This window comes from Pristis pectinata, chromosome 1 (assembly GCF_009764475.1).
Source record: "Pristis pectinata isolate sPriPec2 chromosome 1, sPriPec2.1.pri, whole genome shotgun sequence".
Taxonomy (NCBI): domain Eukaryota; kingdom Metazoa; phylum Chordata; class Chondrichthyes; order Rhinopristiformes; family Pristidae; genus Pristis; species Pristis pectinata.
In genome coordinates this window covers 112,256,468-112,282,834 of record NC_067405.1, presented here as the reverse complement: position 1 = coordinate 112,282,834, position 26,367 = coordinate 112,256,468, and the positions used below count along the sequence as shown (strand labels likewise).

Here is a 26,367-nt window from a genome sequence, read left to right as displayed (position 1 = left end):
AAGAGGCACGTGAGGAAAATCCTTTTTATGCAGGGTTTGGTTGGAATCTGGAGAGCACAGCCTGGTGGATGCAGATTCCACTGTGACCTTCAAGAGGGAATTAGATGAATATATGGTGGACAGAAATTTACAAGGTCATGGAGGAACAGCTAGTAAGTGGAACTATAGAGTTGCTCTGGTAGTGACTTGACATGGACGTGAAGGGCTGAATGGCCTCCTGTCCCATCACAGCCATTCAATGATATCTCACAGTTCGCTATGCCTCCCAAGTTTTGTGTTATCTGCAGATGCGGAAATAGTGCCTTGTATGCCAAAGTCCAAATCGTCAAAATAAAGCTTAGGAGTAGTGCTAGTACAGATCTCTGGGGAGTTCTACTTTGTATCTCCCTCCAATCTGAAAGCAACTTTGTACTGTTACTTTTTTTCCTGTTATTAAGCCGGTTTTCTATCTGTGTTGGTGCTGCCTCCTTTATTCCATAAGCAACTTCTCAAATGTGCTTTTGAAGACCATTTTTTTTTACAACTTGCTTTACTGAGATTCCTGCAACATCATCTTCCTTGGTATCTCAGCCGTGTTCTCTGCCCTATGAGTAAATTTCTTTTTAATCTTCTATTGATTCCTTACAACTTTTTCCCTATTCACATGCCTATAGAGTATCTTTGGATTCCCTTTCATGTTGGTGCCAGTCTTCTCGTGTTCTCCCTTTTCCTCTGTTATTCTTACATTTTAAAACTTCTCTGAACTTGCTGTAATCAGCATGGTTTTCGCATAACATCTGTCCTGTGTTTTTAGTTCAGCTTTACTTTGCCCTTTTTAATTATAGAAGGAGCTCGAACTTCAATTTACTTTTTTCCCTCATGGGAATGTACCCAGATTGTAGCTGAAACATCTTCCACTATAAAGGCTTCTCATTGTTCAATTACATTTTTGTCTCCAAGCTTTGATTCCAGTTTACTCAGATTGTTCTCATCCCATTTAAAATGGCCTTTTGCTCTACCTTGGAGTGGTTTTTTTCCCATAATTATGCTAAACCCTGTTATATACAATCACTGTTTCTTGGCTGTTTCCCGTCTGATACCAGCTCCTTTTGGCCTAGCTCATTTCCCAGAACAACATCAAGCAATACTGCCTTTCTTATTGCACCAGAAGCATACTGATCAAGGAAGTTCACCTGAACACCCTTCAGAAACCCCTCTCTGTCTTTGCCTCTTATAATACTGCCATTTGTTATTGCTTCAGCAACTTTTTCTCCATCATTGGTCCAGTTAGGCACATTTTCTTCACCTTGAACTTTGGTACTTGCGTGTCTTTTGTGTTAAGTCCTACAAATGGTGTTTTTAAATGAACTGATGTGCTGTCTGGTTAATTTTGACAACAAAAGGTGATACACTGATTTACTGGTCCATTAGTATACTGTTGATGTGGAGTGTGTAAACCTTGCATGACAATGGTTGTCAGTTAAGTGAATCATTCTGTTAAGTGAGTCATCAAAGGAAAATTTGTAACCTCTCAGTGTATATTCATTACACTCCTTGTTAAGTGAAATCACTTTAGCTGGAAGTGCCTTTTCAATTTTTTTTCCCAATATACATGTATTTAAAACTTAAATGTAAGACTCGTGTAAACACCTTCAGAACATCTTTTAATAATTTAATGAAATCTGCTACCATTCCTGAAAATTTGCATGTATATCTGCACAAACATTAAGAGTTCTCAGTGATATTATTAACAAATCCTTGTTCTGCAATGTTACCTCTGACATAAAAACAAAAAATGCTGGAAACATTCAGCAGGTCAGGCAGCAACTGTGAAAATAAAAACAGAGTTAACGTTTCAGGTCAAAGACACTGTTGGAACTTTATTTCCAATTAACTGGAATTGTTGTGTGTTTGCTTATATTGGTATGGAAAACTAGATTGATTAACTGTTTTAGAATTTTTGACTGCTGATGAAACCTGTGTGCAATGCAGCCACTAAGTTCTGCTTCTTTCTGTAGATTGACAGTGGTTCTGTATGGAAGCAAATCTACATGGACCTTGGTATTCCAATTCTGAACACTGCTGCGTCTTATAATGTAAAAACAGCTTATAAGAAGTAAGTAATAGTGATGGATCTAAGATTTCCATGAAAAATATAGTTCAGTTGTTGGCCTTCCTTTAGTGTGAAAATTAAACTTCATTTCAAAAATCCAGTGTTTTTGGTGGACGTGCACCATCTGTATTTGTATTTTTCCCCCCAATACTGCAGTAAGACTTGGGGTGGTGATGTGATGGTGTTAGTAAGATTGGGGAAGAGGAGGATCACAACGAGAGCCTTGCAATGGAGCAATTAAAAACCCAGTGCAATATTTGAATAAGGATAAGCATGACTGCAAATGATTTGACTTCAGTCAAGTACATAATTCAAGAACAAGTTGTGCTGTTGTGATATGTTTTGCATTGTGCCGGCTTTCTGAACAACACGTTCTTCAGAGTTTGCTTTCAATCTGGTTCTATTAAAACTAAATAATGTTGTCTCCACTTAACACTGAACAAGATGGTCTTGATCCAAAAGCAGCAGAATCACAAACATTTTCGCGATTTCTTAGTTGCATCTTGCTGATGAGAGTGTAAACCTTTTCAATTTATGTCTGTGGCCTGGACAACTAGAAGGACACTACTGGGCAGGTAATGTTTCTGCTGAAACTTCCATCTAATGTTAAGAACCTGTTCCAAGGAAAGAAACCATCATGCTTAAAAGGAACAAATAGAAGAGTACGATAAGTAGTTTCTTCGTGACATTTTAAAATTTGTCTTCAGTGCTTTATGAACCCTCTTTATTGATGTAAAGATAATGCAGAATAAGAGAATACTGTATTGCTGTACGTTTAGCAGAGGTACTGTTTCATAATATTCGGATGGCTATTTAATCACAGTTTTTCTTAAAACTCTACTGCTTTACTACAGGATTATTATTTTCTGTGCTGATACAGATAATCAGGTAACAATAAAGGAAAGAACAGTAACCACGTAAGCATAACCTGCTTCTTCTCTCTTTTTTTTAAATTTGGTTTATTTTGAGGCTCCTTCCATAGAAGGGTGCCTTTAGCAATTTGTTCTGAATCCAAGGTGTGACCATTACATATTCCTGAAGAGGAAAGTAGAATAACTAGACTATGGCATAGTCTATAAATGCTAACATTTTTTAGAAACAATGTGCATTTATATAGCGTCTTTTATGTCTCCAGATGTCCCAAAGCTCTTTTACAACCTGAAGTGTTTGCAACCATCTCAGCCTGAAGTGCCGAATGGATGATCCTTCTCAGCCTCCTCCTGAGGTCCTTACCATCACAGATGCCAGTCTTCAGCCAATTCGATTCACCCCACGTGACATCCAAGAAACGGCTAAGTGCACTGGACACAGCAAAGGCCATGGGCCCTGACAACATCCCGGCTGTAGTGCTGAAAACCTGTATTCCAGAACTAGCCGCACCCCTAACTTAGCTGTTCAAGTACAGCTACGACACTGGCATCTACCCGACAGTGTGGAAATTTGCCCAGGTATGTCCTGTCCACAAAAAGCAGGACAAATCCAACCCAACCAATTTACTCCCCTCTTAGCCTGCTCCCAGTTGTTAGCAAAATCATGTTAGGAGTTGTCAAGAGCATATTGAAATGATGTGAGTAACATTCTCACCAGTGATTTTCTCCCCAATGCTCAGTTTAGGTATTAATGGGACCACTTGGTTCCTGACCTCATCACAGCCTTGGATACAAGAGCTGAATTCTGGAGCCAATGCGAGGGTGATTGCCCTTGATGTCAAGACAGCATTTGATTAGAGGTAATGCTCAGGAACCCTTATAATATTGAAGTCAGTGGGGAGCAGAGTGAAAACCCTCCATTGGCTGGAATCGTACTTGGCGGAACAGAGGATGGTTGTGGTTATTGGAGGCCGGTCTTCTCAGCTGCAGGACGTAGTCCTTGTGGCAGCATCCTTGGCCCAACTATCTTCAGCAGATTCATTAATGACTTGTCTTGACTTTCTGTCGGAAGTGGGACTGATTGTACAACTCCATTATCAATTGTTCACACAATAAAGTTGTCCATTAATGCATCTAGTAAATCTTGGCTGACCTTGGCTCATGGTTGGCCAAATTCAAGCTTGGAAATGTCCATTTCAAGGAAGAGAACCTAAGTTTTTTTTATATAACTTGATGTTCAGTGGCATTACAGTTGCTGTGCCCCCTTTTGGCAGTATTCTGCAAATCCACCATCAACCAGATTGGATCAGTTAGTTAAGCCATATCTACAAAGCAGTTTAGAAGCTCAATGTTATTTGGCACATTGCTTAACTTCTGATTCCTCAAGTCATCTACAAGGCACAAGTCAGGAATGGGGTGGAACATGCTTCACTTTCCTAGGTGGGTGCAGTTACGACAACAGAAATTTGATGTTATTGAGGATAAAGCACTCAGCTTGATTGCAAGTATCTTATCATACACCCTGGTCACTGATTTGCACTACAGCAATGACCATGTCTTTTTTCTTCAGAAATCAACAACTTCCCCTAATTAGAAAGACAGTGGCAGTAAGATGATGGGATCACCAAGTTTCCCGCCAAGTCTTTCACTATCTTGACTTGGACATAGGTCCCTTTCCTTGATTCTTATGTTTAAAATCCTGAAAATGCCAGATAGCACTGTGGAAATAACAACAGCTTAAGTAAAGATCCACCACAAATTTCTCCATCTAGGGATCGACAAAAATGCTTTGCCAATGATGTCCATGTCCTGAAACTAATTATTAAAGAATTAAAAGATTAAGAGCAATCCTTGTTACTTTGAAATCAAACCAGTAAATGGAAAAGTGACCAAAGCAATAACTTACTTTAAATTGTTTGCATTTACAGATCCTTGGAGTATAGAATGTGTGAGCTGATTCTTCCATGCAAAGCCAGAATGTACCCTAATATTAACACATTTGTCAAGATCTTAGAGCATTACAAGACTCAATTGAGAAGTGGAAGTGAATAGATGATGTATTATTCACCACATCACCACAGTCACACATTGCTGAGTTACTGCCATTCTAGCCCTGTTCTTGCATTATTTTAAATGATCAATGCTAGTTCATTGTTGAGGATTGATGATGGTTCAGAAGCTGCAGCTGGAAGATAATGATCGAGTTCAGTATCATTAGGATACAACTTATTCTATAGATGCATTCCTCTGGAGAAATTTTCACACTGGAGTTGAAGTGGTTGACTGAATGCAGGAAGCTACATATAAATTTCAGTATACTCCTTAATAGGGTGGTGGAACAACATATCATTTGTTCTTATCTCTGATTTTAAAGTTTGGTCATGTATGCATGTATGGAGGTGTACTATCTGACAATGAGTAAAGATCATCTAAGTATTTGGGTTAAAGGTAGACCATAACACAATTATATTAGGCATAATGAACTGAATTTCTTTGCACGGGCAGAAGATTGTGAACCTTAAACTGTATTAGACAGCCAAAAGCCAGAGCTATCTTCCTGAACTTGTTTGGATCATTTTCCTGCCCCTGCCCCTCACCACCACCACCACCACCACCACCACCCCCCCAACCTCAAACCTTACTTAGCTAGATTTTGAAATGTTATAGCTAAGTCCAGTTCAAGCTTCTGTAGTTGATATTTTGTTTAAGTACAATGCAGGGTCACCCAATGTAGATAAGTTTGGAACAAATAGCATAATGTATTGGTTTATTATTGTCACTTGTACCGAGGTACAGTGGAAAAACTTGTCTTGCGTACCGATCTTACAGGTCAATTCATACACAGTGCAGTTACATTGAGTTAGTACAGAGTGCATTGATGTAGTACAGGTAAAAACAATAACAGTACAGAGTAAAGTGTCACAGCTACAGAGTGCAGTGCAATAAGGTGCAAGGTCAAAACTATTCACTTTTAGTACTTTGCTAGCAATGTGTAGATCACTTATTGAAATGCTTGTCTATTTTGAGCATATTCTGCCCAATAACAGCTACTTATTTGATTTACTAAGTAATCAACAGGGAGCAAGAAAGAAAGAGAACAGCTGAAGCCAAGACATGAGCATTTTTGACACATCTTCATTGAGCTCAGCATTGTTGTATTAACTTACCAAATCTAAATTCTAATTCCTCCTGATTTCCTTCCATTTTGGTGCTCTAGGTTTGTCTTGTATTCCTTGCATTTCTTGTGATTGGAAAATATAATTGGGCCCACCACTAAAACAGGTCTTCAAAATAAAAGCTATATTCAATCTCAAGTGGAAATGCTGCACTGCTGGACGTACCATCTATCAGACGAGGTCTCCTCTGCTTTCTCGGGTGAACGAGAAAGAACCACGGCATTATTTCAAAGAGCAGGGGAGCTTTACTTGTTTCCAAGCCAATATCTATCCATCACTCAACACATCTGAAACAAGTAATCTGACTATTATCTTAATATTGTTGGCAGGAGCTTATCATGCGCAATTTTGTTACTGTGTTTCCTACATTGCAAAAATGATTACATTTCTAAAGTACTTCATTGATTGTAAATTGCTTTGAGACAACCTGAAGGGATATTCCTCAGGCAGCGTACTAGGAAGAAAAAGGTGTAATGTATAATGTACTTAAACATTTTACACAGTGTAAGTTAAAGGTTGGAACATATATGTAAAGGTAGGACGGAAACAGCACTGTAACAAGTGATTGTGATTATTGCTCTTGACATTGAGAATTGTGGGAAGTGTGAGCATGATGGAAATCTGAATGAAGCGAATCAAGCAGGTTGAAGAGCTTCATTCTCAATCATGAAATTTCTCCATACCTGCCCTTCCATATCTTTTTATTTGCAATCTTGCACATATTACAGCTGCTCTCTGGGTTACGAATGACTGACTTATGGAAATCTGACTTTACACAAATACTCCCATACATATTTTAAAGCATTTTTCAAGCTAATAATAATGATGATAAAATGTTTCATGGTATTCATTAATGACTAAATACAGTATATATTCCATTAGTTTAATTATGGGTAGTGTTAGGGTGATTATTTCAATGAAATGAAAGATTACAGTAAGTGTATGTTGGATGATATATGATTCTGACTTGCGGAGAAATCGGCTTACGGACAGTTCTCAAGAATGGAACCCTTGTGTAACCTGCAGACTCCCTGTACTATTTTCAGCAACCTGTCATTGCTTCATGTTACATTAAATTAAAAGACTGAAAAATTAAGGAAGCATGAGGTTGTAAGCAAGAAGATTACCCACTGGATGTGTGAATTTGGAAAATTACTCTTTTACAAGTTGTTGAAAGAACTAAGTAAAATCCCATGTACGAGTTCAAATACCAAAAAAGGTATGGCAAGAAAATATGATTCTATCTCTGACACCAGCATGCTAAAATTAGTGTTAATGGTTAAATCTCCTATCCTAGCACACTTTCAGTTGAGGAAACACAATGATGTTATCTGATAAGTTTGTGGCAACTTCTGCTCTTTTCCTTCAGATTTGGGATTAGGTCTCCATGCAGCAGACCCTTTGGCCCACTGTGTCCCCGCTGACCATCAACTACCCGTCAATACTTATCCTATTTGCCAATACTTGGTCCATAGCCTTGTATGCCATGGATATTCACATGCTTGTCTAGATAATTCTTCAATGTTGTGAGAGTACCTGCCTGCACCACCCATTCAGGCAGTGTGTTCCAAATTCCAACCACCTTCTGCATCAACAAGTCATTCCTAAGGTCCCCTTACCCTGAATCTGTGCTCTCTCGTTTTGGAAAGCTCTGAGGATGCTTCCTACTATCTATCTACCCTGTCTATGGCCCTCAGAATTTTGCATACCACTCTCTGGTCCACTATCAGCCTCCTCTGCTTCCAGGAAAACAAACAGCCTATCCAGCATTTCCTCATAATTGAAACATTCCATGCCTGGCAACATATTGATAAATCGCAGCTTCAATTTTCTGACAGTGTGGTGTCATAACTGTATACAGTATTCCAGCTGTGCCGTAACCAGTGTTTCATGAAGTTGTAACCTTCCTGCACTTACATTCTATTGCCCTGGCTAATGAAGACTGGTATCTCATATGCCTTTTTCACCACCTTATCTACTTGTGATTTAACCTTCAGGGGTATTTGGACTTGTACACTGTGGTTCCTCTGTTCGTCATTATTCTCTAGATTCCTACCATTTATTGTTAGATTCTACCCTTGTTAGTCCTTGTAACTTTCAACACCTTACATTTATCGAGATGAAATTCCATCTGCTGTTGTTCTGCCCATTTTGACAACTGATCAATATTATGCTGAAGCCTACCACTATCCACCTCGATATCAACATCATCACCAGTTTTTGTATCATTCACAAACTTGCTAATCACCCTTTCTATGTTCATATCCGAATAGTAAGGGTACCAGAGCTGATCCCTATGCTTCAGCAGTATTCATAGACTACCACTTACAAGAACAACCCTTCAACAACATCCTCTGCCTTTTATTACCAAGCCAATTTTTAGATACAATTTTCCAGCTCGCTTCTTGAGTGTCATGTACTCAAGTTATACCTGTATCACAGACTGGTTCCCTGAAGCTTTTGCAGTATTTCAGCTGAAGATGTGACTTTTTTTTATTTGAGAACACTGCTCATTGCTTTGACTTCTGCCACAATTTGCTGCAACCTTTCAATTAAAAAAAAATCCATTAAAGCAGACTTGGTAGTTTTTAAAATCACTCATGGATATTTTCAGAACTTCAAGTTATGGATTATATATGTGAATGTTTATTGAACATGCCTGTAAAATACAGAGATTTGTCTTTAATTGTCATTAATAAATGCATTTAAGAGTATCAATCACTCTTTGAACTGAATATGATGAAGGTGAATATTAATGGGCAATAGACACTCCAACATACCTCTAGTACCAATAACCAAGGACATACTTTTCCCCATAGATTCCTGATGATCTGAATGGGAGTGATACTAATAAATTATAATTAATGCATAATTCAATTTATTATGTAGCTGTGAAACATGGTGACTGAACAAGAATTGTGTTGATGCCAAAGTTGTCCTGCAAATTTAACTGCAATAATTATGTAATATTCTGGTAACTTTTCTTTATTTCCTCACTGTCAGTTTTAGATGTGGTCAGGTTTGAATCTAGATGGTCATGGGCTTTTCTTAATATCAGCTTTGTGCCTTTTCTTTGTATCTATCTAAATCCTAGGTACTTGTATGGCTTTGAGGAATATTGTCGTGCAGCTGACCTTCGCTTTAGGACCATTCATCATATGGAACCTAAAGGAAAAACATTGGAGAAAGCTGAAGAGAATGGTGCATACGATCCAAAGAAAGTATCTATAGCTTTAGATGAAGAAACAGATATTGAGAAAAATGATGAGGCTGAAAATGAAAAAGAGGAAAAAGAAGTGAGATCTCCAAGAGTAAGTAATTTTTTACCTTGAAATTGCAATGGAGCTAATGAAAGCCTGGAGTTTTCTGTGCAAGCTTCAGATTGGCATCAGTTGTCACTGTTTCAGTCTTTTAATATCCTAATGAAGATATGTATTCTCAAGTATAAGTTACAACTGTTGTACCCCATCGGCATTTTGTATTATGCTTTTCATTGTACATTGTTGCAATTTAAAAAAAGTATTCCTTTGTTTGAGATGTGACCGTCACTTACAACACCAGCATTTAATGTCCATTCCTAATGGCCCTTGAGAAATCGTAGTGAGCTAGCTTTTTGAATTGCTGCAGTCATACTGTTGATATACTCCCACAATGCTGTTAGGTAGGGACTTCCAAGATTCAGATCCAGTGTTGATGAAGGAATAGTAAACAGTTTCCAAGTCAGGAATGTGTGCGACTTGGACAGAACCAGCGGATGGTGGTGTACCGATGCACCTGCTGTCCATGTCTTTGGTGGTAGACATCATGGATTTTGAAGGTGCTATTGGAAAGTTCAGACAAACAGTTGCGGTGCATTCTGTAGATGACTTGAACCGTAGTCACAATACGTGAAATAAAAATTAAGTGTGGTGGATGGAATGCCATATGAGCAGGCTGCTTTGTCCCAAATTGCATTGAACTGCTTGCAGGTTATTGGAGCTGCTCTCATCCAGGCAAGTTGGGTAATTTCCGTTACACTCCTGATGTGTTCCTTGTAGGTAATGGAAAGGCTTGGGGTGTCAGTAGGTTAACAGGATACCTAGCCTCTGTCCTGTATTTTTATGATTGATCCAGTCGAGTTTGTGGTTACTGGTGACCCACAAGGTGTTAGTGGTGGAGGAGTTGGTGGTGTTATTGCTATTGAAGGTCAAGGATAGGTGGTTAGACTTGTTACAGATGATCGTTGCCTGTTATGTGTGGCACAATGTTATTGACACTTGCATCCATATCTGAATATTGTCAACGCCTTGCTTTGTGCAGGCGTGGACTGCTTCATTTGCTGAGGAGCTGTAAATGGGATTGAACATTTTCCGGTCATCAGTAACCATTCCCACTTCTGACCTTGGGGTGTAAGGAAGGTCATTGATGAAGCAGCTGAAAATGATTGGGCTGACAAGCTCTTGCCATGACTTCCTGGGACTGGGATGATGGCCTTTTATGCAAAGTATGACTCCAGCTACTGGTGTGTTTTCCCATTGATGATCATCGACTTCAGTTTTACTAAGGCTCTTTGATGCCACACTTCAATAACTTCTGTCTTGATGCCAATTCAGCTCCCTGGTCCACAATTGGACCAAGGGTATGATGAGGTTTGGAGCCAAGTGATTCTGGTAAGACCCAAACTGGGCATTGGTGGACAGGTTTATCAGTGAGTAAGCATGGCTTGGCTGCACTGTCGGTAACACCTTCCATTACCCTGCTGCTGTTTGGCAGTGGACTGATCAGGTGGTAATAAGCTAGGCTGGAATTGTCCTGCTTTTTGTGAAGTGGACAATTTTACACATTGCTGGGTGGGTGGCTTCAGCATGAGTTTTCACTGTCAAATTTGAGGTGTTGTCTGGTCCCAAAGCCTTCGCTGTAACTATTGCTCTGAGGAGTTTATTAATACAATGTAGATTTGATATAAATTAACTCAGTCTGGTTTCTGTGTGGCTGGAATCTTCTAAGGAAGCTAAAGTAGATGGTGCACTCAACATCTGTGGTTGAGCATAATTACAGATGTTTCAGCCTTGCCTTTGGCATTCCCATACTGGGTTCTTGGAACCTCCACCTTGTGTTAGCTGTTTAATTATCTACCATCTTTCCAATCAGACGTGGCAGATGGTTTTTGTGGAATCACTTAGCTCTGTCTATAGCTTTGTGTTGCAGCTTTGCCATGAATGAGGTGGTGCCTCGTTTTTAGGTATTCCTGTAATTGGTCTCAGCATAACCTTTTGTCATCCTCTTTGAACCGAGTTTGTTTCTCTGGCTTAATTGGAGTCAGAGATGTGACGAGCCTTGACGTTACAGATGGAATACATTTATTCTACTTTTCATGGCCCACAGACCCCAGTTTTGAGTTACCAAATCTGAGTTTTCTTCTTGAGCTTGATGTTAGTGCCATGCAACTTGACAGGGTGCGACACTGGTTTGAACATGGGACTTGATGAGGACTGTGCATTAATCACCCATACCAATACTATCATGGATGGATGCATCTGCGAAAGATGGATTAGGAAGGTAGAGGTCAAGTAGATTTATCTCTAGTGTTTGTTCACTCACTATCAACCAGTCTGAAAGCCATGTTCTTTAGGTCTTGGCTGGCTTGGTCAATATGGTGTTGCCAAGCCACCCTTCATGATGGACACTGCATTCTCTTGTTCAGAGTACATGCTGTGCCTTGTTACTTTCAGTGTAGCTCAACATGGCAGAGCACTGATTCATCAGCTAAGGACATCGCATATTAATCAGGAAGAGGTTTCCTTGTCCTGGTTTGATATGATGCCATGAGGTTCATGGTGCCTGGAGTCAATGCTGAGGACTCCAGAGCTACTTTGTCCCGGTATACCTTTGTATCACCCCCTCCAATAGGTCTGTTCTGCTGGTGGGACATGGTCGATCAGGAAGTTTGATGCAGGAGTTAGGCTGTTGTCTGTAAAGTGTGATTCCATGAGAACAACTGTGTCATGATATTGCTTGACTGGTCTGTGGGACAGCTTTCCTAATTTATACACCAGGCTTCAGATGTTTGTAAAGATAACTTTGCTAGTTCTGTGATGAGAGTGATATTGCTGTCTTCAAACTTAATGCTCAAGTCAGAGTATGGTTCATCTGGTTTCATCTCTATTCTGCTTATGGATTGTCTGGTCACTTGAGAGTTAACCACTTGCTGCGGGCTTGGCATCTAGAGTCACAAAAATCAGGACAGCAGGTTTCCTTCCCTGAAGTGCTTTAGTGAATAATACAGTAGTATCATGCAATTTTTGGTAAATTTCAGATTATTTAAATAACTAAATTTAATTTCCATAATTTCCATATTAGAATTTAAGCTCTAATTCTCTTGATTACTGTCGTAGTGTCATTGTGTCATATAGCACAGAACTAGGCCCTTTAGTCACCATGTCCATGCTGCCCATCAAATACTTAACCATATTAATCACATTAACCAATATTTGGTCTGTAGCCTTCCGTGTCTTGGCAATTTAAGTGCTCAACCAGATGCTTGAATGTTGTGAGAGTACCTGTCTCCACCACGTTCTCAGGCCGTGCAACCACCTTCTGGTTGAAAACAATTCTTCCTCGTATCCCCTCTGAACCTCTTACTCTTCATTTTAAATCTTTGCCCTCTGGTCTTAGACACCTGTGCTGTGGGGAAAAGTTTCTTACTATCTGCCCTATCTATGTCTCTAATAATTTTGTATACCTCTATCAAGTTGCCCTCCCACCCACCCACCCAATCTCCTATGCTCAATTTGTCCAGCCTCTTTTCATAACTGAAACATCCTATTCCAGGCAACATCCTGGTGAATTTCCTCTGCACCAACTCCAGTGTAATTACAAGAAAATAGGATCAGGAGTGAGCCACCAGGGTCCCTCAAATCTGCCCCACCATTCAATATGATCATAGCTGATATATGCTGGCTTCAACTCCTCTTGTGCTAGTTCCCCATAAACCTCAATTCCATGATGTTCCAAATATTTATCTATCTCTACCTTAGGGATAAGCCAGGAAACTTCAGGCTCCTGAGTTTTGCATCAGCAATATAGAAACTATTGGGAAAAGATTCTTACAGATAGGATTCATGATCACTTTCCGGGGACTGATTTGGGGGAGTCAACGTGATTTTGTGCATGGGATATTTTGCCTCGCCAATCTGGATTTTTGAGGAAGTTGGTAACAATTGAAGGGAAGGCGGTAGACTTGGTACACATGGACACGAACAAGGCTTTAGACACGGTCCAGTGTGATAGGCTAGTCCAGAAAGCTGGGGCACATGGGGTCCAAGGTGATTTGCCAATTGGCTTGGTGATACGAGACAGAGGGTGGTGGTGGAAGATTGTCCAGTGGAAGTCTGTAACCAGCGGTGTACTGCAGGAATCAATGTTGGGACCTTTTTGTTTGTCATGTACATAAATGACCTGGATGAAACTGTCTTTGGTTTAATAAGTAAATTTGCTGATGACACGAAGATTGGTGGAGTTGTAGGTAGTGAAGATAGATAGTTGCCCAAGTATATAAAGGGGCATAGATAGGGTAGTCACTTACCAAGGGTAGGGGAGTCCAATACTAGAGGACATAGGTTTAATGTGTTTAAGACCATAAGGTATAGGAGCAGAATTAGGCCATTGGGTTGATCAAGTCTACTCCTCTGTCTTAGATACACCCAGTGACTTGGCCTCCACAGCCCTCTGTGGTAACAAATTCCACACTCGCCACCCTCTGGCTGAAGAAATTCCTCCTCATCTCAGTTTTAAAGGGACGGGAGGCTGTGCCCTCGAATCCTAGACTCTCCTACTAATGGAAACATCCTCTCCATGTCCACTCTATCCAGGCCTTTCAGTATCTGGTAGGTTTCAATGAGATTTCTCTCCCCCACCTGCCCCTCCCCCCCATCCTTCTGAAATCCATCGAGTACAGGCCCAGAGACATCAAACACTCCTCAAATGTTAAACCTTTCATTCCTGGGATTATTCTTGTGAACTTCCTCTGGATCGTCTCCAGGACCAGCATATCCTTCCTTAGATATGGGGCCCAGAATTGCTCACAATATTCCAAAAGCGGTCTGAACGACACCTTGTCGATAAAATGAAGAGACATTTTATCTGAGGGGCATATTTTTCACACAGAGGGTGGTGGCTATATGGAACAAGTTGCCTGAGGAGGTGGTAGAGGTAGGTACAATAACAGTGTTTAAAAAGCACTTGGACAGATACATGGATAGAAAAGAAATAGAGGGATATGGACCAAATGCAAGAAAATGGGATTAGTGTAAATGGTTGGCATAGATTAGTTGGGCCGAAGGGCCTGTTTCTGTGCTGCATGACACCTTGACTCTAAATACGTCTAATGATCTGGCCTCCACCACCCTCGGAAGCAGAGAATTCTAGAGATTCACTCCCCTCTGAGAAGAAATTTCTACACACATTCTCAATGCTTTTGATTGGTAGTTACAATAATACTTTCATAGTATTGGCAGGGTTAGGTGGGGAAAAAATCAGGACATGCTGATGCCTTTAAAGCTGCTCAGGAAGTGAGAGATTGTGCTTTTCATTTCTAAAACAGTTCTTTGGTGCCGACTAGAGGCTGATACAGTAACTGTATGCAAGAGCCTTGAAAGTCTATTGGGGCAGATTGTCCTCTGAGCCTTTGATATTTTCAGCTGTAACTACTGGCACCTGCCAGCTTTCCAAGTCAGAAGGTTATTGATTTAGTGGAGGTGTGCATATGCACTGATCTGCTAATTTTCTGATTTGCTGAAAGCTGATACAACCAATCCCCCTTCTGAGGTGATGAGCTGTCCATATAGCTCAGAGTCTCAGTAAAATTGTTTTGTTGTCAGATTATTGAAGCTAATTACTATTCTGGTAGCACTGGTATGAGTTGGTTTACCTGGACTGCTGAAAGACAGATGTAGTGCTGAGTTTTCTGGTCTAGGAATCTGTAGCCTAGTTAATTTAAGTACTGTCACGGAGAAAATACAGCAATGAAGAATGAAGATTCCTTTTGAATTGTAGAGTGTACTTGTATTGTTAATTGTGCAATTACCCAATTGAAGGTGTTTGGGCATTGTACCTTATTTTCTAATCTGTATCAAATTAGGATTTTAATAGTTCAGAGGAAATGCTTATTTTAACAGAAATTGCTTGCAGTAGATTAAAATTGACAAAATTGGAAGAACAAAAAAAATTTAGCTATTTTCAAGAGGTGTGTGTGTGTATGTATATGTGTGTGTGTGTGTGTGTGTGTATATATATATATATATATATATGCATGCATGCATACCCAATAGTACCAGTGAAATTGTCATTTACAATGAAAAACTTTATCTAAATTGAGAAGGCGATTTTGAGATTGGGGTGGGGGGGGCGCAGTGAAACAGGTGATGCAAATAACAAATGGAAATATTAAATTTTCTGTGGGTTTCTTAATTTAGGAGGAGGATAATTTGTTTTTTCAGTTAAATGATAAATTCTGTACATTTTAAACCAGATTATAAATTCAGCTAAATTTGCCTTTGTTTCTTCGGATGTTTCATTCTCACTGTTCCAATGTTAAGTTCCATGTTGAAAAGGGAATATGTAAATCTGCTTCAAATTTCAAGAATGGGCCCATATCTGGTCTTGCATTTACCTTGCAGATAAAACTGGTGGAAAAACTCTCACTGGCTAGCAACAGTGCAGAAATGTACCATGTAACACAATGCTATACCATTGCAGTTAGACGATTCTTTTGTTATTACAAGGCTTATAAAATATCATGATGTTTCCTTTTAAGGATAATCTGCAAAGCTCTATTCCAGCTTTGCTGGACATTTGGTGTGGTGAGAGTAGTGAAGGGATATTGATGGGGTGGGCCACGAATTAGCTTTGTACATGGCTTGTGCTCCAGCATGGCAAATGTTCTCACTCTAGGAGCAAATAAAATTATCCTTTGAATCTCAAACCCTTCAGTTCTTTACTGTGCCAAATAACTAATCAGTTCTTTCTCGAACTTCCCATGTACTGTTTTACTTTGTATGGTGAAATACAGTGTATTGCTACCTGTGCTGCTTATTGAGAACAAAACATCCATTCAGACAGAATATAGTTTTATAATAAAGGTCTCAGTACAAGTATTGTACAGTATTTTTGTGTATGTAGATCCAATTACAAAATTTAATGGATATTGAAAAATGGAAGTTTTGGATTCTGTGAAGAGTCATGCTAAACATGGAAGGATTACCTACAGTTTTGTTCCTAGTATTGAAAAGGCAGGCAGTCATAATAGGAAATATTATGGTGTATACCCACTTGGATAGTTTTCAGGGATGCCTTTTACTGCTGACATCAGTAGCATATACTAAGGCCAGTCACAATGTCATCCATATCCACCAATGAGGTCGGCAAGTGTGGGATTCACCAATGAAGAGGATGGCTGAATGGCATTAGGACTTTGGCACGGAGAGCAAATGACATTGTAATTTTGGAGGTTACCGCTAAAAAGACAGCATTGAATGGCTGGTCTGACCCATTTCCTTTTAAAGGCAGTAATGCATTACACATGGGGGATGTTTTCCACTCTCCCTTCCTAATTTTCAACTTTGCTGGAATGCCAGTCCACAAATGCTGTTTGTTGCCCATACCCTTGTTGAAGTAGCTTGTTGAAACTTCTCATGTTGCACTTAATATAAGAATTAACCTGCAGATGCTGGAAATACTCAGCAGCTGGGGCAGCATCTGCAAAAAGAGCCATAGTGTTAGCATTTCAAGTTGAGGACTTATTGGATTATTGGATGATTGGATCCAATATGAATTATTGGATAGCACCTGAGAGAAGGAGCACTAATACTTTTGTTCTTTTGAATATTTTCCTCCAAAAAGCTGTTTGTAAGGCTACACACCTCCCTCAGTTAATTCCTTGCGCAATTCCTGGTGAATTTACACTGAAATCTTCCAGTTCAGTCAGGTGAGAAGCCTCTCATCTGATGGCCACGCATTAACTTCTGCTGAAACATGATCTTGTAGATGTTGTTTTCATACATTGAATTATTGGGGAGTTTGAACATTGATGTTGAATTACAGTAAAAATCTGATAATTTGCTCTCTGACTATTTGGAAATCTTAATAGTTTGGCATCCAGTTTACTGGAGTCCTGGTTCCAGTGCTCCCTTCCACCCACTGGTACACAGTTCCTGTGCTTTCTTTAAACCTATCAGATTCACTGGAAAAATTATTATTCTACTATGTAACATTTTTTTAAAAAAGTGAATTAAAAGTGTGTTGGAGTACTAATAGAATAACATCCAATAGTGCAGAAAATCTGTTAATCAGGCACCCTCGGGCTTCTGAGTAACACACATTGTTACTGTGTATCCTCAAAATCTATAGAATGTATGTCTGCAACAAGAAAAAATGTGATTTATTTCACTCTGTTTAACAATGAACAAAAGTGCAGTGTTTTTTTAAAACTTGCTAAATTTCATCCATATTTGTAAATTGGGATCATCTCAGGCACTCCTCTAGAAATTGCTGATACACTATCAGAATTACTTGTCCCACTTTGGTAATGATTTAGTGACAAGTCTTGGAGAAAAGTCATACTTGTCCACCTGTTAGTCTCAGCATGGGAGTGGAAACTGTGGGTAAGTTGATTAGGTAAAATTAAGTAGAAATAAACTTATGAAGGAGGCACTAGTAATTAAAACAAGATTGGGAGGGCATTAGAAATCAAGCAAGATTGTAAGCCCTTGAAGTAATTATAGAAATTTTTTGAATGACATGGAGAAAAAGTAAACAATACTTGCTGCTCCTGTAATTAGCATTTTTGATTATTGTCCTCACTTGCAATAATAGTCCACATACTGTGACGTAAATGTACTGTAAACTTAACTGTTATTTTCAATATCTGCCAGAAACAGAAACTCAGAATTTTAGCTGTTTGCTCTTTTAACCACCAGCAGTTTCATCTGTTTTTGCAATATAGGAAATTATTCATCTAACATTCAACAGTGCAATATACTAAATATAATAAAGCCGATTTTCATTTATAATTTTCAAACTCTGTGATGTGTTTAAATTTTTAAAATTTGAAATCCAATATTGTTCTTTAGTGAAATGCTCTTAAAGTTCTGCTAAATTGTTCCCAGACAGTACACTACTTAATCAACTTATTTGCTCACTTACCTTATAGAAGAAAAGCATGTTTTTCAAATGTTAGGTTAACTTTGTAATAATTTTTACATTTTGTTAAATGTAGATTATTACTGAAGTATGTTAGCCAGTTACCAATGATACTGAAGTGCCACAGATGGATAAAAGGATTGCAGAACTTGCCACAAAGTGGTCTAGTGAAGCAGCTTTATTCAACAAGCTTCTGTTAAAATGCACCAGCAAGTTACAAAATTGACTTTTAATTTTATATGTTGCTGCTTTAATTATGTGTTGAATTTTAAATAAACTACTCATCTTTAGGGTCGAAGGAGAAATACAACACCTGCCAAAAAAGAAATCAAAGAAATGAGTAAAGAAGAAATGTTGAATGAAGAAAACAATAAAGAAAATAAAGACTCTAAGGAAGACTTGAAAAAGCAAGAGAAAGAAATGGATGCAGCACAGCAGAAAAGTACATCCACATCCAAAAATAGAGCAGAGAAGAATAAGAAAGATGAATCTGAAAAGAAATCTGAGGAAGGAGAGGAAGGTGATAAAGAGAGGGAAGAAGACCACGGGAGTAGACAAAATAAGTATGTGTTACATTAAATCTTGTTCTTTTGCATATAACATATTAAATAAATTTGTTTATGGTGAAGTATATTTTGTTCAAAAGAATGTTTGAAAAGTGCTTGGGTCAGAGTGGTACTGAAGAAAATATGAGCTACTTGTGTATTTGTAAAACGGTTTTGTTGCTTGATGCAAAACACGACGATGCTAGAGGAACTCAGCAGGCCAGGCAGCATCCATAGGGAAAAGCAGGCAGTCCACGTTTCGGGTCAGGACCCTTCTTCAGGACTGAAGATAGGAAAAAGGAAGCCCAATATATAGGAGGGAAAAACAGAGCAGTGATAAGTGGACAAAAGAGGGGAGGTGGGGTGGGCACAGGGTGGTGATAGGTAGATGCAGGTAAGAGATAGTGATAGGCAGGTGTAGAGGAGGAGGGGAGAGCAGATCCACCAGGGGATGGGTCAAAGGTATGGAGGGGAAAAGGGGGGGGGGTGGGGGTGTAGAAAAAAGGGAGAGGGGTTAGGAAAGGGAAAAAAAGAAGAGGTATGGTTGGGGGGTGGGGTTGTGGGGATTACTTAAAGTGGGAGAATTCATTGTTCATGTGGAACTGAGACCGAGAACTGAGTCATTGTTGCTTGAATTTTCTTGCCCCCTTACTGGAAATGGACAAGATTTTTTTTTTACTTAAGGCTAATGTGAATGATCTTAAAACTAACAACTTTGATCTTTTGCGCTGCCTTTCACAAGCCATGAATTTCTCCTTCTGTGCATACAATTTACTCACAGCACAATCTCATAAATGCAAGGTAATGACTAGTAAATCTGTCGTGGTAATGTTCAAGAAAGGTTAGGATAGGATGCAAACAAATTGACAACAGTCCATGGGCTTGAGATCTTACACATTCTCTGAATAAAGCCTGGGTTCTTTGGTACTGAGCCAAATGTTTTGCAGACTGGTAGTGCATTTAATAATGCTAACATTGTGGAGATACACAAATATATTTGAAAAATGTGTCATATCACATTTTTGTTCCTAATTTTCTCCCTATTCTCATTAAATAGAGAAGAAGATGAAAATAAAAAAGAAAATGGTGATGATGAGGAGGAGGAGGAAGATGGGGATGAGGAGGAAGAGGACAATGAAGGAGAGGAGGAGGAGGAAGAGGAAGAAGAGGAGGAGGAGGAGGAAGAAGAGGAAGATAATGAATTTGAACGATTCCCTTCTGGAACCAAAGTTAAAGTAAAATACGGGCGTGGGAAAAATCAGAAAATCTATGAAGCCAATATTAGAAATTCTGAAGTTGACGATGGAGAGGTGGTCTATTTGGTACATTATTATGGTTGGAATACAAGGTAATAAATAGAGTTGGCAAAAAGTTATTTAATTATTTAATTTATTTCTGTATTGTTACAGTAAGGTTTACGTGGAAATTTCCTCAAAACACATTGGTCTCTGTTTTAAAACTTTCTTGGTTAACCTATAATATATCTGCTGCTCTTAAGGAGTTAGTACAAGTCTGGCCAACAATGGAATCACCTAACAAATTATGTTGAAGGTTATGATTGTGTTTTTTTTTCCTCGAGTTGTATGAAAATCTTCTTAGAGTCTCTCTAATGACAAAGTAAAGACAAGAGTAAGTAACTTGATGTCCTTGGAAGGTAATGAACAAATGTCAGAAAGCTTCTAGTTCCCCGTTAAATAAAAAAAACTTAAACTGGAAAGCCTTAAAATAAATCATTATTATCCATGTTGCTTGCCATATAAGATGCATGTAAAGTTGGAAAGAAAAATATTACATTATTTTGGGGTGGCGGTAGAGGCTGATTTTAAAAGACTCTTAGATAGGCTCATGGATGTAAGCAAAATGGAGGGTTATGGGCTATGTAGGAAGGAAGAGTAGGATTGATCATGGAGTAGGTTTATATAGGTTGGCACAACATCGTGGGCCGAAGGGCCCATACTCTGCTGTACTGTTCTATGTTCTATTCTAAGTGTCAAGCCAAATATTGAAAATAAACTGCCCTAAAGTACTACAAATGGGACTAGGTCCTATTGCACCTAAAGTTTTAGATGGAACTTTAAAATGGATCAGTTGAAGGTCTGGAATGAGCACATGGAATTGGAGCTAATATACTGACTTGGATTGAAAATTGGTATTGGACAGAAAGCAAACTGTGGGGATAAAAGGATCCTTCTTGGGCTTTACCTGTGGAGTACTGCAGGGAGTGGTGCTTGGGTTCCAACTATTCACAATCTATTTTAACAATTTGGCTGAGGGGACCAAATGTCATATATTCAAGTTTCCTGATGATACTAAATTAGATGGGATTATGAGTCCAGAGGAGGATATTAAGAGGATTCAGGAGCGTATGGACAAGCTGAATGGGCGAGAAGATGACAGATAGAATATAATGTGGAAAAATGTGAGGTGATCTATTTGGCGAACGCTAAGAGATTTGGTAGTGTTGATATTCAAATGGTTTGCGCAAATGCTATGTTAGCATTTGTATTGAGAGGGTTTGATTAGAGGATAAAGGAAGTCTTATATGACCTTGGTGAGACCACACCTGGAATATTGTATGCAGTTTTGATCTCCTTAAGAAAGGATGTACTTGCTAATTAAGGAATGTAGAGGAGATTTCGTGGACTGGTTCCAGGGATGGTGGGTTTGCTGTATGAGGAGGGATTGAATGGATTGGGATTTATTCTGCAGAGTATAGAAGAATGAGGAGATCTCACTGAAGCTCAAAGTTCATAAAAGGCTTGGCAAGCAGGGAAGATGTTTCCCCCAATTGAAGAAGCAAGGAATAGGACCCACAATTTGAGCACATGGGGTAGGCTTATTTTAGGACTAAGATGAGGAGAAATTTAAAATTCTCTACTCCAGAGAGCTATGGAAAGTTGGTCACTGAGTTCTGGATGTTAAGGGAATCAAGGGATATTGTAATAGTGCTAAAGAAATGGCACTGAGATGGAAGATCAGCTCATGATCTTGATGATGCTAGGAGTATGCTAGGAGGGCCACATGGCCTATTCTGGCTCCTATTTCTGATGTTCTCATGGACATGATATGATTGGGTTGTCCTGTATCTGGACACTCCCTGAGCTCAACCGCTGACCCTCCATACTCGATAGCCTTTCTGCAAAAAGTGCAAGTTGAGCAGCTATGAGCCCTTGGTTTGATATGGTCAGAGGTCTTTGGACTAAATATTTTTAAAAATATGTACAAATTAATGTAAAATGTTAACATGTTCACTCTTCTTTATTCCAAAATGAACTTTATTCATAATAAAAGACAAACTATATACAATTATAAAACAGTGCAAGCCTTTACATTCTTGTACAGATCATTTATTAGTGTTACCTTTTTATATTAAAAAAAAGCACCGATGTCGCCCGACCCCACCCCTCCCTCTCCAGTGGCAGAAGAACCCTAAACTAGTCTTTCCCCACTGAGGAATGTTTCTGGCAATACTGCCATTGAGGGTCTATCCTTAATTGCCTTTGAACTCAGGAGGCAGTGAAGAGGCTAACATATTACAGTTTCATAGAGACTGGGTAAGGATGACTAATTTCTGAGGGACACCAGTGAACCAGGTTTCTTGCGTAGAACCAGTAGTTTCATGGTTACCAATACTGAAATTAGCTTTAATTGCATGTATTTTAAATTCTACAGCTCTCTTGGTGGATTTGAATTCGTGTCTCTTATTCAGCTGCTAAATCAGTTACTTGACCACTATGCCAAAAGACCCTTCAATGCCTAAACATTCATTAAAAATGTTACTTTAAACAAGGTCATACATTTTATTCCTGCTGTGGCTAGCTAAGGCTTCCTCCTCGACTGTACTTGCCATATTTCAAAGCAAAGGTGAGAAAATTGGAGATTACCCAATCAGGGAGCAGAAGGATAGCCAGTGGTTTGCCACAGAACTGCTGGCTATCAGTCAGTGCAATCTGGCTCTACACATGTATGACATTATTTTGGCACGTTATTGGGAAGTTCTGCACCACTATGACTTTTTATTTGACCATGATCTTTCCACATGCCATGTAATTGCTTTTGGGTAATGAAAATGAACAGCATGTATCAGCATTTTGACAGTAATTTTTTGTATTCCATTTGCATCTTTTTGATCTCTGTGTTTCTTGACTTGGCTTCTATAAGGAATATTACCAAGTTTGAAGCTGGGATGTTGAAATTGGTTCTTTGCTTCTTAGTTCTTGCACTAGTTATTGCTTGGCAGTAGATTGTTAGCAAGTTCCGCAATCTATCTTCAAAAATTCAAAGTTTGAAACTTTGAGCTCAGTTCTCTGTCGGCATGAGTGCATTTTAATTTAAGTAGGGAATACTTATCATCCAGCAATGTTGCATTCAACCTATGAGCTGAATTGTAACCTATCAAATTTAATTGAAGCACAGCCTTAAATTGAACAACTGCTACTTCAGTAGAAGATCATGATCTTAAACTCCTGAAATTCCACTGACAGTTGCTGGAGAAAGAGTTCTTAGTTGAGTGTGTTCAGTTAATGCTCTAACCTTGGTTCTAATGGATGTGACTATTCATTGTTCAGAGGTATGGTCCTTGATCAACAGTTACTAAATTTCATCAGCTACTACACCGTCACAACGCAATCTGTAAACTGTCACATTTTTCTGTTTTGTTTTCAGTTTTATCCATCTTGCCTGCTTGGAATTTAGTTATCTGTGAAACAGGCCAATGACTTTTGTGTAACCTTTGTCAAATACATATTGGACTGATGCCATAGTTATCAGAAGGATAATTGTCAGTGTAATTGTTGATTTAAGAGTAGATTGAAATTGTTAGTTGCAAGTGTGTTGATTGGGACCTCAAATTCTGAAGCTGGAAATCTGTTGTCTGCAATAAGTTGAACAAGACTGAGATTGGGATCTTCTCAAATCCTCCAGTACATACTGTAACAGAACTCAGTTCTTTAAGATCTGATTACACACATATGAAATATATGAAAGCTGAAGCAGCATTATGGAGTTTTTAAATGGGTTTTCCTGACCTATCTCACTTGGAAAACTTACTAAGTTCTGGCTAGCTTACACAAAACTATATTATGCTTGAGCTGAGAAACTTGTGAATATGAGTTCTAACATTGCTGATCTCTGAGCTGATGCTCCTTTCTGATCATTTATGTATTGCATTACAGTTAGTGGATATATCTCATTACTGCATCTTCTTAGCAAATGAACAAGTATCTGAATTGCTCTGTTTGTTCCTACACAAACTAACATGAATTTATTTATCATGCTTAATAAGAATTGCAATACATATGATTCGTAGTGCATCAGCATCTGGAAAGGTGGACATTATGAATAGGTGAATTAACAAATAAAGCAGGAATTTGAACTCAAATTCATTTCATTTGGCTAGCTAGGTTAGAGGTCAAGTGTATTCAGATAAAAGATCTTTATTCACATATAAAATGGACCAGAGAAAATGTATAAAACTGCTGACTGGAAAAGATGGATTCGATGTCTCTTATTTCTATTTAGGTTGGCTTCCGACGACAGACTCTAATTTCACTTCTTCTGTTCTATTTCTGATGTGACTCTAAGTGGCTTTCTGTTTTGCTTGTATTGAGTAACTTGCTGGTTGGTTATTTGTTGCTGTTTGTGTAAGATGATTTTTATATTTATTTTAGATTACATTGTTGTTTCTTTCTTTAAATTTGTTTACATTAAATGTAAAAAGAAATGTCATTTAAATAAGTTGGACAGATTTAGACATAACCAATTCTAAACATTATATTAGTCTTGGTAATTATATTAACTTTAATTGAGGAATTCTGAAAGTTTTTAATATCTCTTTTTTTCTTTCAGGTATGATGAATGGGTAAAGGGTGATCGAATTATCTGGCCTTCAGAAAAAGGTGCTCCAAAGGGGAAACATAGAAGAAAATTGAAGGTACTGAGTAAATCCTGTTCTGATGAGACCACTTTACCTAGCTTTGTGCAACATACCATAATGAAGAAAACTAACTTGTGCTGACAAAGGGAAATAATGCAGTGTTCAATGGGTGTTGATGATTGCCGTACAAAACACTTTCACTGTCTTGAATTATTATCTTGGTCTTCTCCTTCTCTGAGAATATTGGAATTCAATCCCTCAGGCCCATTCTGTGATTCAGTTAGATTAGGAACTGGAAGAAATTTAAACTCCATTTATCTCAGCTATTATATAATTATGAAATGTAGTTTTGCAAGTTCATTTCAAAATAAATATTAAATCTGACCTATTCTAAGGGTTGAAAGTAGTAGTTTAACAATTCTTTGGTGGCTTGTCTTCAGTTGACCATTCTTTAACTTCTGGAATTCCCTTCCTATACCTCTCTGCCTTCCTTTAAGATACTGATTAAAATTTATTTCCATGACCAAGATTTTTCTCACCTGTTTTAAAATTTATTTGGTTGCTCATTATTAAATGTAATTTGATAACTCTTCTGTGATGCATCTTGAGGTGTCTATTGTTATGCAGAAAAATCCAAGTTGGGCAGATGCTAATTGTTCCATTTGCTAATGTGCAGAGTAAACAGGATCGTGAAAAGGATGAAAAAAAAGATGATGACAAGCAAAATAAATCAAAACGTGGCCGCCCTAGTTTGAAATCCACACCAACTGCCAATTCTCAGCGGAGTTTATCCAGGACTCCAGGCGCTGAGGGGAAAAGTGGAACCAGAAGTGTGCGGAGTAACGCTTCTGAATCTTCACCTCTTCTTAATGGAGTGGAAGGTATAACTTATTAAATGACACACTCTATCCTCTGAAACATTCAGGTGCCTCGTGATATTTATAGTAAATTAATGCAGTTACACGCAACTTACCAATGATGTGTATCACTTTAGGTCTTTAAGTTCTACTTTCACACTTCCTCTCCTGCCACGCCACCCCCACCCTCCTGCCCCCCTCCCCCCCCCCCCCCCCCCCCCCCCCCCCCCCCCCACCCTTGTAAATTCATTCATCTGTGATAAGCAATTGGGTAAAACTCCACAGTTGCAAACAGTTATTATTTGTTATAAATGCTGGGCTTCTTGACAAACTGCTTTTCAACTGGCAAAGGAAAATGTTCTTAGTTTTTTTGGGTATAAATATATTCTAATTAGATGAATTATTTTTCTGAATGTTTGCTTCGATGTCTGCTTTCTCCAGGTCTTCCTCGAAGACGAACCAGGCGTAGCTCTGGGATATATGATTCGGACAAAGCATCAAATGGTACACATAATTGTTTATTGACTTAAAATGTTTCATGATTTATATTTTATATCAGCAGTCAACTCATTTTCTATTTATATTTTTCATTTGGTGCTGGTACTCATTTTCCAAACTTGCCTCATTTATGATGCATTCACATTACTGGTAGTTGGGCCTATGCTGCCATTTGGTGAGATTATGGGTGATCTGTATCCTAACACCATTCACTTGCCTTGGCTCCATTCCTTTTGTACCATAGTCCAGCAGAAATCTGTTAATCTCTGAACTGAGCT

General features: G+C 38.7%; 1 protein-coding gene across 4 annotated transcripts in view; it reads left to right on the top strand.

The window, feature by feature from the left end:
* The window catches only part of arid4a (AT rich interactive domain 4A (RBP1-like)), an 83,090-nt gene that overhangs the window by 46,128 nt on the left and 10,595 nt on the right, over nucleotides 1-26,367 (top strand). For all 4 annotated transcript variants that reach the window (XM_052024605.1, XM_052024612.1, XM_052024630.1 and 1 more), the window contains exons 14-20: nucleotides 1,998-2,095; nucleotides 9,232-9,448; nucleotides 18,606-18,877; nucleotides 19,917-20,207; nucleotides 24,707-24,791; nucleotides 25,411-25,615; nucleotides 26,033-26,095. In XM_052024605.1, the coding sequence (XP_051880565.1) occupies nucleotides 1,998-2,095; nucleotides 9,232-9,448; nucleotides 18,606-18,877; nucleotides 19,917-20,207; nucleotides 24,707-24,791; nucleotides 25,411-25,615; nucleotides 26,033-26,095 (1,231 nt within the window). The remainder of the gene's footprint in view (nucleotides 1-1,997; nucleotides 2,096-9,231; nucleotides 9,449-18,605; nucleotides 18,878-19,916; nucleotides 20,208-24,706; nucleotides 24,792-25,410; nucleotides 25,616-26,032; nucleotides 26,096-26,367) is intronic.